General features: G+C 44.5%; 1 protein-coding gene across 1 annotated transcript in view; it reads right to left on the bottom strand.

The window, feature by feature from the left end:
* LOC311231519 (noelin-2-like) overlaps positions 1-12632 on the bottom strand; it is a gene marked incomplete at both ends in the record, with an annotated part of 163496 nt that overhangs the window by 131736 nt on the left and 19128 nt on the right. Inside the window, one exon of the mRNA XM_084318131.1 lies at positions 322-471. Within this exon, the coding sequence (XP_084174257.1) occupies positions 322-471 (150 nt within the window). The remainder of the gene's footprint in view (positions 1-321; positions 472-12632) is intronic.

Genomic DNA, 12632 nt, shown 5'->3' with positions numbered 1-12632 from the left:
TGTGTGTGCACGTGTGTGTGTGTGTGTGTGTGTGCACGTGTGTGTGTGTGTGTGTGTGTGTGTGTGTGTGTGTGTGTGTGTGTGTGTGTGTGTGTGTGTGTGTGTGTGTGTGTGTAAATTGTCAAAACAGAGCAGACAGCCCAGTGAATATTTCATTCTTCTTTTGTTGCATTGGAATGCTGAACAGCCACACACACAGACACACACACACACACACACACACACACACACACACACACACACACACACACACACACACACACACACACACACACACACACACACACACACACACACACACACACAAACACACACACACACCTGTTCTGTCAGCAGGCGTAGCTGTCGGCTGCGGGGGTCTCGCTTGCAGAGGTTCTGGGCGGGGGCGACCACCGTACACACACACCTCCCGTCGGGGTCCGAGGCCGTGCTGTAGACCTGCCAACCCTCCTCAGAGCCGGGGTACAAGCCCTGCGGAGAGAGGGGAGAGGAGGGTTATAAAGTTTCTTTATTAGTTGTCATAGTAAAAAAAAATACAGAATACTTTTCCATGAAATGCTTTTTTCTGTCTGACCTCCTGGGAGTGTGCTAGATAAAAATAGATAAAAAGTATAAAATAGAAAGTCAAAAGTACGTCAACAAAAAGTATTCAGTCAATATACATAATATACAATATACAATACGGAGTAAAAAAAAAATAGTAACAGTGAGTTACAGTACAATACAGTATACAGTACAATGCAGCAATGGGATGAGGTACAACTTAGGGTAAAGGCCTCTACATGCTACAGCAACTTCAAAGCAACTTCAACACAACATCAGCGCGATTTCAACGCGCTTGTTTTAGAGGGTCTTGTAGACTGTGTTGCGAGGACGTTGCGTACCTTTCACCCAAATCTAATCTAAACAACCGTTGCGTTGATATTGCGTAGCAGTGATTGGTTGGTAGTGAATGGGGGCGGGGCTGTCATAGAATAATATTGGTCCCGCAGCGAGGAATACCATCCGCCATTGTTGTAGCCAGCCAGCTAGCATTGAACTTGATGCTATTCAATGCTTTATCATACCCAACTAACGTTAATGCCATTCAGAATTTATTAACATAGCTACAACAACACACAGTAACGTTAATATAATTACATGCATCATTGTTTACAATGAACGGACGGTGGGGCAGTTCGAAAGGACTGGACACGGACAAGTTGTTAAACAGCAATCAATTAATTTAATATAACAGGTAGTTCGAGCTGCATTTTCGTGCCTACAACCACAGCCACAGGGATATATCCAGCTTTGACGAGCTCTCTCTCCTCCTGCCGATTAAATTCAGCAGCTCTTCCTCGACCTCGAGTGCCTGTAGCTGCCAGCTAACGTTAAAACTAACCTAAAGTTACACAAGCAGAATACATCACAAATACTTCCGGTCGGGGGAAAAATAAAAGAGCGACGTCTAAAAGCACCGGAAATACGTTTATTTTGTACATTATCTAACGTTAACACGAACCTAAACTAACTTTAGTTAAACTAACTTTGCGCATCGATGTTGCAGAAGCATAAATGCAGAGTGTCTACAACACCGTTGCTTTGTCGATGTTGTGGTGCAGTTGCTTTGAAGTTGCTGTAGCATGTAGAGGCCTTAAGGTGCAATGAGGTATGAATTGTAGTGCAAATCTCTAAAGTGTCTAAAGTGAGTAAAGTGGGTGTTACGGTGCGTGTTTATTTAAAGTGAGTGTGTACGTGTGGACGTGCATGCTCCTTCTGTGTCTCTCTGTACTGGCCATGAGACTCTGGTATCGCTTGCTTATCAGGACACACCTACACTGTGTCAGGAGAGGGAGGAGTTATCAGGACACACCTACACTATGTCAGGAGGAGAGGGAGGAGTTATCAGGACACACCTACACTATGTCAGGACTAGAGAGAGGAGTTATCAGGACACACCTACACTATGTCAGGAGGAGAGGGAGGAGTTATCAGGACACACCTACACTATGTCAGGACTAGAGAGAGGAGTTATCAGGACACACCTACACTATGTCAGGAGGAGAGGGAGGAGTTATCAGGACACACCTACACTATGTCAGGACTAGAGAGAGGAGTTATCAGGACACACCTACACTATGTCAGGAGGAGAGGGAGGAGTTATCAGGACACACATACACTATGTCAGGAGGAGAGGGAGGAGTTATCAGTACAAAAGGCCTTCGACACTGTCAATCACTCCATTCTAATGGACAAGCTAAAAGCAATTGGTTTTGATAGCCTATCAGTGAGCTGGATGCAATCCTACCTGGAGGGGAGAGAACAGATGGTAGAGGTAAACGGTACTCTATCCCCCCCCCTCACAGTGAGCTGTGGTGTTCCACAAGGAAGCATACTAGGACCGCTACTCTTCCTAATTTATGCAAATGACATGTCGTCAGCCTGTGACTGCAACTTGTTCCTGTTTGCGGACGACTCAGCCCTGCTGGTCTCTGACAAGAACAAATTGCAGGTTGAAAAAACCCTCAGCACGGAACTAGGCAAAATCTGCATATGGCTCGCTGATAATAAACTATCATTACACATGGGCAAAACAGAGTCCATTCTCTTCGGTTCAAATAACAAACTCAGCAAGACCGACGGATTCTCAGTTACAGTGGGTGACAATATTGTCACAAGGAAAGACGAAATTACCTACCTGGGTTCCATCCTAGAGGCAAATCTTTCCTGTGACAAAATGGCATCCAATGTAATAAAAAAAGTCAACCAACGAACTAGATTCTTGTACCGGATCTCCTCTCTGGTAAACAAGAATACCCTGAAGACTCTGGCAGGAGCACTCATTCAGGGGTACTACGACTATGCTTGCACCTCATGGTACCAAAGCACCTCAAAGGCGCTTAAAACAAAATTACAAACATCACAAAACAAACTGGTCAGACTACTACTTGACCTGAACCCCAGAACCCACCTCACCCCTGCCCACTTTGCCAACCTAGGATGGCTTAGAGTAGACGACAGAGTACAGCAACTTGCAATGGGCCTGGTCTACAAGATACACTATACGACCGGGGTGCCCATGTACATGTCAAAATACTTCCCAAAGGTCAGTGAATACCACAACCACTACACCAGAGGAAGCTCAACAAATCATGTTAAACCCAGATTCGGCTCAAACAAGGGACTAAACACGTTTCGCAATTATGCCACAACAATGTGGAACGCCCTACCCAAAGCTGTAAAGGAATGTGAATCCCTGCCCACATTCAAAACCGCCCTTAAAGAGCACCTACGGGAGGCTGCAATTCGAAACTGGCCACCGTAAATGCCCAAAACCCCCACCACCTCCTAATAGACAGTCTCCTCCCCACCGCATGTATATATTCCCTCCCCGCCGTATGTATATTTCCCTCCCACCCACCCACCCCCTCCTAATGTACAGTCCCCTCCCCATCATATGTATATACTCTGTCAGGATCTAGGGGTAACAGTACTGTATATTTGAATACCGCCTATGTCACAAATGTATCGGTACTAAATACCTATATGTCCCTATGCCATAAATGTCATGTATGTTGTGTATGTCATAAATGTCTATATGAATTGAAAATGGGGGACCCTGATGGAAACAAGACAAACGTCTTTCTCAGGTCTGCATCCCCTTAACAATTGTATGTATTGAGCCGTACTGTATTGTACCCATTCTGCAATCTGTTAAATAAAGTTTTCATTCATTCATTCATTCATCAGGACACACCTACACTATGTCAGGAGGAGAGGGAGGAGTTATCAGGACACACCTACACTATGTCAGGAGGAGAGGGAGGAGTTATCAGGACACACCTACACTATGTCAGGACTAGAGAGAGGAGTTATCAGGACACACCTACACTATGTCAGGACTAGAGGGAGGAGTTATCAGGACACACCTACACTATGTCAGGAGAGGGAGGAGTTATCAGGACACACCTACACTATGTCAGGACTAGAGGGAGGAGTTATCAGGACACACCTACACTATGTCAGGAGGAGAGGGAGGAGTTATCAGGACACACCTACACTATGTCAGGACTAGAGGGAGGAGTTATCAGGACACATCTACACTATGTCAGGAGGAGAGGGAGGAGTTATCAGGACACACCTACACTATGTCAGGAGGAGAGGGAGGAGTTATCAGGACACACCTACACTATGTCAGGACTAGAGAGGAGTTATCAGGATGCAGAATAACCTCTTTAAAACATGCAGTCATGCAGAGTAACCTGTTTAAAACATGCAGTCATGCAGAGTAACCTGTTTAAAACATGCAGTCATGCAGAATAATCTCTTTAAAACATGCAGTCGTGCAGAATAACCTGTTTAAAACATGCAGTCATGCAGAATAACCTGTTTAAAACATGCAGCCATGCAGAATAACCTGTTTAAAACATGCAGTCGTGCAGAATAACCTGTTTAAAACATGCAGTCGTGCAGAATAACCTCTTTAAAACATGCAGCCATGCAGAATAACCTGTTTAAAACATGCAGTCGTGCAGAATAACCTGTTTAAAACATGCAGTCATGCAGAGTAACCTTTAAAACATGCAGTCATGCAGAGTAACCTGTTTAAAACATGCAGTCGTGCAGAATAACCTGTTTAAAACATGCAGTCATGCAGAGTAACCTGTTTAAAACATGCAGTCATGCAGAATAACCTCTTTAAAACATGCAGGCATGCAGAATAACCTGTTTAAAACATGCAGGTATGCAGAGTAACCTTTAAAACATGCAGTCGTGCAGAATAACCTGTTTACAATAAAACATGCAGTCATGCAGAATAACCTTAAAAACATGCAGTCGTGCAGAATAACCTGTTAAAAACATGCAGTCATGAACCTAGTCTTGGCCACTGAGCTCAGACTGTTTGATACAGTACTGTAGATAGATAAAGAGATAGATACTGTAGATAGATGTTCTTTATTGTCCACAAGGGAAAGTAGCTACATACAGACAAACAAGAACAATGAATCAATTACAATAAGCCCATAACACCATTGTAAAAGGCCACGATAAACCACAGTGCACACAGTCAAAACAGGAGGTATCATTCTAACAGAAAAGATTTGATAAGAAACACAATGTTCTCTACTCATTCCGAGAATGTGTTTGTGTGTGTGTGTGTGTGTGTGTGTGTGTGTGTGTGTGTGTGTGTGTGTGTGTGTGTGTGTGTGTGTGTCTGTGCGTGTGCGTGTGCATGTGCAAACATGTGTGCGTGTGCATACGTGGGGGGTATCTCTGTTTGTTCAGCGCCAGCGGTCGCTGAAAGGGATAACCTTCTGTAGTGGGGTAAGATAAGATAAGATAAGATATTCCTTTATTGATCCCCTTGGGGAAATTCAGGCATCATAGCAGCATGGGGGGGGAGGGGGGAGGGGTACAGGTAGTAAAACAACACAGTATACAGGTAGTAAAAGACAACACAGGCAGTGTAAACAATTTGATCAATATGGTCAATATAATTTACTATCTGACTAGCTGAGGAATATTCACATTATTCACAGTGTCACATAAGGTGCAGTATGCATGAGGTAGTGTTATAATTTACTATCTACTGAGTATACATTAATCAAAGTACCAGGGTAGTCTACTTTGTCCCCCTTGGGTTCCTATAAGTCCCAGGTCAATGTCTGGTAGCAGTCGCTGTCGCTGCCCCCTGTTGTGGGGCCTGGAGGCTGCTAGTCGCTGCCCACTGTTGTGGAGCCTGATGGCCGCTGGTATGAAGGACTGTCCGAGGCGGTTAGTTGAGTGTCGGGGGGGGATGAGTCTGTGGCTGAACGAGCTTCTCATCTTGACTAGCTCGTCGTAGAGGGGGTGGTAGGGGTTCTCCATGATGGCATCCAGCTTCCTTATCATCCCCCTCTCTACCATCACCTCAAGTCTAGGTAGCTCGACTCCCACCACGGAGCTAGCCTTCCTCACCAGCTTGTTGAGCTTGTTGGTGTCCCTTGAGTTGATGTAGCCTCCCCAGCATGCCACAGCATAGAAGAGGATGCTGGCCACAACAGACTGGTAAAAAAAAAAAAAAAAAAGTTAACCTTCTGTGGCGTTGTAGTGAAAGGGTTAACCTTCGGTAGTGGGGTAGTGAAAGGGTTAACCTTCTGTAGTGGGCTAGTGAAAGGGTTAACCTTCTGTAGTGTGGCTAGTGAAAGGGTTAACCTTCTGTAGTGTGGTAGTGAAAGGGTTAATACGCTCGTTTGGGTCGTTTGGACTCAGCGCTCCTCCTAGGGACAAATCCATCGTGGGAGCGCGCTACCTGCTGGGAGACAGACAGATTCTGAACCACTCTGAAAGGAATTTGTTGTTCAAAACCCCCAGAGCTACATTTGTTTAGATAAATGGTTATCCGATCTCCACCATTCTAGATCTACATTTTATCTCCACAGGACAGAAAAATCCATGGCGCACACTAAGTTATTAATGGGTATCGAACTGTCACATAAATCAATCGAGCATGTGCAAATAGATGCTGCAACCTGGAAGGATTTTCTCACTGTCTATACAGTGTGTGTGTGTGTGTGTGTGCGCGTGTGTGTGTGTGTGTGTGTGTGTGTGTGTGTGTGTGTTTGTGTTTTGTGTGTGTGTGTTTGTGCATTGATCGTCCCCTGACCTTTGTGTTCCCACAGCTAACTTTGATACACAAATACTTGTTTGATACAGTCGTACTCACGAGATGAGGCGGTGCAAGGGATCTATAAAAGAAGGAAGGGTCATCATGTCAGAATACCAGCGCTCTATGCTCTGCTTGGTGCCAGTTCTATTGAAGCCTATGGGGGAGAGGCATGGAGAAGCAGAATATACAAGCTATCGGAGGAAATATACGTCAACCGATATATATCAAACGTTAGCTAGTTATCAATGCAACGGATTGCAGATAATTCTGACATATGAGGTAATAAACTGCTTAATTGACATAAACGAGAAGATGCTGATCTCATTCAACTCAATGCTGGCCTCACGCGCTACACAGTGGCGTGATGGCCCTTCCTTCTTTTATAGTTTCCTTGGGGATGTACAGGACATATGTATGGAACCTGGTAAAGGTCACACATTCTGTATCACATGTTGTCCTGTTTTTGCTTTAAAGTCTGCTGTCAACTCGAGTGAATTCTTCCCACTTGCTGCGTGAATAGACACAAAGAGTACACACAGGGGCGAATTAACAAAGAATGGATTACGGACGCTAATAGCACCCTTAACTGCGTGTGATTTGCGCCCGCTATGTGCTCCGTCTTAAGGACCTATTCACTGAAGATATTGCGCGAATGATATACTAGCGCAAACACGCCCATACAGTGTTGCAGCGGAGTGCAATTTGCTCCTGATATAGTAAAATAGTTTAAATACTGTCCATGCAACAGTATGCATGTCCTAGGACAATGGCAGACAGAAAACTAAAGCTTCTATTCTCTGATCGCGAATTGGAAGACACGTAAACGCGAAATGAGGGAGGGGATCAATAGCTCTCCGTTTCAATAACAGATAGACATAACAGTATTTTTCACCATTTGTATTTCGTTTATTTCGTAATGTATAGAGCTTTCTTAATTTGTATTTTCATGACACAATTGCATCCTTTGTTTTCCTCACTATCTTTTGTCATTGCATTTGTTTGTCATGTCATCCCGAAATAAATTCGTTGAATCAGACCTGTCCATGGTGCTGAATCTTTAGGCCAAAGTTAGGCACTGTGCCAGTGAAAATATTTTCAGACTTAGGAATATTTTTAGAGTGAGAAATTAAGTTGTATTTAACGTATAGAATAGAACCCGCATTCTATTCTATGGAGAGAATAAAAGCTAGCATATAATGGTAGTGTCTGGTTAGGAGCGAATGATAATGGATGGATTATCCATTGGGGGGTCCAGGGTGGGGGGTGCGAGCAAGAGCATATATGTGTAGGGGAATAGATAGCAGGTATTAGGGGCATATCTTGTATAAGACATTTATCTAAACTGTGATTTTATTTGATGTGCACTGTTAACAATGCTTGTATATCTAATCGTGTGTTGTCATGTTTGTTTATGTGTTTGTTTAAAAAATAATAAAAAAATAAAATACAAAAAAAAAGAATAGAACCCGCATTCTCATATACTACAAAATAAACTTTTCATTGACCGCGTTTCCAGCGTCTACTCCTCATGGACCTGATGAAACGTTATAAATTAAAAGTTTATTCTGGAGCATAAAAGTGTGCGTTCTCTTGGTTGTGATTATTACCTAACCCAGTGATGTGCATAGGTTATTTTTCGTACTTTTAATTTAATATTTGGTCGTAGGCCTAATGATGTCGGCCTATTTGTATTTTTGGTCACAAAGGTGGAATTCAGGGGCGGTCGGGTGGCGTAGCGGAGATTGCGCTCGTCACCAATGCAAGAGGTTGCGGTCTCGACTCCCGGAGTCAGCATTGCCCTGCGGCTTGGGCCGGTCGTCATACTAACTCGTTTGGCTGAGTTAGCGGGAGGGAAGTCGTGGGTGGTAATCTGGCGTTGTGGACAGCGACGCCTACAGGTCAGGTCTGGGCGCCTGCTCAGCGAAAGGCAGGAAATGGTGAAGGCAGCGTGACCTCCCACGCGTTACGCTTCACCAATGAGAGTCGTCGCTGCCAGGTGAAAAAAGAGCCACTGGCTGTCTCCACATGTGTCGGAGGAAGCATGTGGTGGACTTCAGGGTTCCCTTGTACCGACCAGTAGGAGGAACATGCGCACAACGACCAGGTAGGGGAGGGGGGGAATTGGCATAACGACTAAATTGGGATGGGGAGAAAAATAGAAAATCAGGCGGAGAAAAAGAGGATACAAAAAAATAAAACAAAGGTGGAATTCGACAACTTTATTTTGTTGCAGAGGCAGCAAAGCATATCGTGTGAAATAACGTGTGACTGTTTTGCCTGACATGTCTGCCCCCATCTGCTCGCACATGAGGCAGGTGGGCAGGTGGCTCCTGGTCAGAGTCTTCATCTCCGTGCTCCTCAGGATGCAGAGCCACATCCAGGGGCAGACCGGCTCTCACGGCCATGTAGTGCAGGATGCAGCACACTACCACAATGATCTGGCATACTTTGGGGGGGACTATATAGCATTGCCCCACTGCTAGTGCTAGACTATCTGCATGTTCTTTGAAAAAAGATCATCAAACACACCTGATCCAGATGTCTTTGCTGCTGGAGAGAAGCTCCACGTGGTGACCGAATGCAAATACCTTGGAATCATCCTATAGACCGCAACCTCACGTTAAAAAAAACAGGTCAAAAAAGTCACGAGAACAGTCAAATTCAATATATATATATAATTTCCGATACATTATAAACTGTCTGAACATTGAAGCAGCAACACTGTACTTCAATGCCATCATCATGTCACAACTTACATACTGTATTAACAGCTGGACCCAGACCTGCAAAACAACTTTAGCACCCATTCAATCTGCATACAAATAGGCTCTGAAGGTGCTGTACCGGAAACCTATCCGTCACCACCACTGCAATATCCTGGACAAGCATGCCCTCTTGAGCTGGGCCAACATCATCAAACTAACCGATGCCAGTCTGGTCTCAAAAATCCTCCATGGTCTAGCCCCACCCCCACTTTCCGATTTTTTTCACCCCCAGCAGCAGGTTCACCAGAACTGTTGTACCGGGTGACTTGGCTGTTCCATTAAGGACAAGTACATTTAGCAAATCAGCCCTCTCTCCGTGAGAGCTGCCAAGACCTGGAACTCCATTCCAAGTTACATCCGCAATATAGAAACACACAGATCATTCAAACACACTTTCAAAACATGGTTAAAGAAATAACTACAGATGTGAACATAACAGCCCTGCAGAACTCTAACCCCATATGCTTGCCTGCACCTAATATGTAGAATTATTGTTTATTTGTACATTGTCTGTACATGTCTGATGTAAATATTTTGCATGATGTGTTTTTAACCTGTTCTTAATTAACCTGTATGCCATATATGTTATGCTTTCTTTTTTAGCTGCTTTTTAACACCAGGCCCAGGGACAACAGTTGAAAATTAGCTTTGGCTAACACTGTCTCACACATTTACATTTATGTTAATTAATGTCTGCTGTCCCTGTTCAAATAAAGTTGAAACTGTAAACTGTAAACTACGATGCAGGCATCTAAACCGGCTTTTTAAGATGCCAAATGATCACAACGTGTGTTCTGATGTGAGAAAAATGTTGACCAATCATAGTCGACTATACAAATCCTTAGTCGCAGTCGCAGACAGGCCTACTATGTACCAAAATAAATCACAAAAAGCATTTTCGTCTCCGTTTTCATCTAAATAAATCCATTGTTTTCTCTTTCTGGAAATAGTACTTAATAATAAAAAATAAAAAGGTCCAATACAATTCGATTTTGAACCACGTCGCCCTCCAATGCAGAGGTACCTTGGGATGTCAATCAAGATGTCAATCAAACGACCACCTGCCCCCAAAACCCAAAGGTGTGTTGCATTCGTTGTAGGAGAGCGGCAGCTCAGCCTCCGCTCCCGTTCTCTATCCGGTGTTTCCAGAAAATCGTACGGCTTCCTGACTCCGCTCAGTGAGGCTAAAAGGCGGGATTAGCGACATCGATTAACTCGTCCAGAACTAAGCCTTCAAAGGAGGAGAAGACTCGCTGTGTGGTCCACAAAGCTGGAGGTGATTACATCGGCCATTCATCGCTGCCGCGCTGATCAAAGGAGCTGTCACATCAAAGAGCCCCCAGAGACACGCCCCCCCCCCCCCCCCCCACGAGACACGCCCCCTGTGTCCGAGACATCAGAGAAACTACTGTCTTGCGCAAAACGGTACATAATGAAGCAGCAATATTCACAGAACACGAAACATCAACAGAAATCATACGCTTAAACATTCCAAGGGAAGGAGAAACTCCAACTTCAGAGAGAGTTGGAGGACATTCCAAGAGTTAGAAGTTGATTTCCCTAGATCAGAACATACTTGAGGGACCCTAATATAAGAACCATCCAGTCATTAGATCAGAACATACTGGAGGGACCCTAATATAAGAACCATCCAGTCATTAGATCAGAACATACTTGAGGGACCCTAATATAAGAACCATCCAGTCATTAGATCAGAACATACTGGAGGGACCCTAATATAAGAACCATCCAGTCATTAGATCAGAACATACTGGAGGGACCCTAATATAAGAACCATCCAGTCATTAGATCAGAACATACTGGAGGAACCCTAAGAACCATCCAGTCATTAGATCAGAACACACTGGAGGAACCCTAAGAACCATCCAGTCATTAGATCAGAACACACTGGAGGGACCTTAAGAACCATCCAGTCATTAGTTTCCAGTTTGTTTATTATTTGTCACATATAAAATACATCGAGTCGAATAGGTTACAATATTCCAATCTAACTTGTTGAACCTGGGAATATACATTCAGAATTGATTGAAATAATTCATGAACTTTACAATTGAGATTGATTCAGAAAGCTAATGTTACGACGAGTGTATAATTGTGTTTTATACTTTCCAAACATTGGTTTCCAACCTAAGAGTTGGTGGTGCCCTCCTTGTCTTAACGACCAGCACTTCCCCAGCCCAGATTTTTTCCTGCCGATCCGGGGGATCGAACCAGTGACCTTCCGGTCACAAACCCGCTTCTCTAACCATTAGGCCACCCGCTGCCCATCAGTAGATACATCAGTAGATCGTAATCGCTAATTGCCGTGGATGACATCTCCGTGGATCTTTAAACTCGTGTTTGAATTCCTCGCCGACCCCCGAGACACAAAAGCATTTGACCTGGAGGTGATACGTGTGAGAACCTGAGCCAGCTGTGTTGAATCTTGATGAAGTTGTCTCTCCTCTGCGTCCATGCTCTCAGCAGTTAGACGAGCATCTCAAGGGCTCACTTGAACACACTCCAAGACACGCCGCCACTGGGATGTTTTATGCCCATGCGGTGAGTAAGCTACTGCCCTACAAACCGTGGGGAGGAGTGTGTGTGTGTGTGTGTGTGTGTGTGTGTGTGTGTGTGTGTGTGTGTGTGTGTGTGTGTGTGTGTGTGTGTGTGTGTGTGTGTGTGTGTGTGTGTGTGTGTGTGTGTGCATGTGTGTGTGTGGGGGGGGGGCATTATCAACTAGATAAATCAATTAAATAGGTTTTTCTTTTTTGACCTCAAGCCCAAATTTATAATGTTTGGAAGGAGGATGATGGAGGTTTGAGGGATTGCGGGGTGTAAGAGTGAAGGTCACGGAGGGGAGGAACAAGATAAGAAAATACTGTGTGTTGTTGAGCTCAGAGGATGGTGTGTAGTATATACAGTATATATATATATAGTGGTTAAAACCCCAACCTTCTCTCCTGTGTCTCCCCTACTCTGTCTCCCTCTCAGCCTTCCTACTGTCTCAATAAAGAACCTTCTCCCCTGTGTCTCCCCTACTCTGTCTCCCTCTCAGCCTTCCTACTGTCTCAATAAAGAACCCGCTCTCCTGTGTCTCCCCTACTCTGTCTCCCTCTCAGTCTTCCTACTGTCTCAGTAAAGAACCCGCTCTCCTGTGTCTCCCCTACTCTGTCTCCCTCTCAGCCTTCCTACTGTCTCAATAAAGAACCTTCTCTCCTGTGTCTCCCCTACTC

This window comes from Notolepis coatsorum, assembly GCF_963971535.1.
Source record: "Notolepis coatsorum genome assembly, chromosome: 7".
In the NCBI taxonomy this organism is placed as follows: Eukaryota; Metazoa; Chordata; class Actinopteri; order Aulopiformes; family Paralepididae; genus Notolepis; species Notolepis coatsorum.
This window is presented reverse-complemented; position numbering and strand designations above follow the sequence as displayed.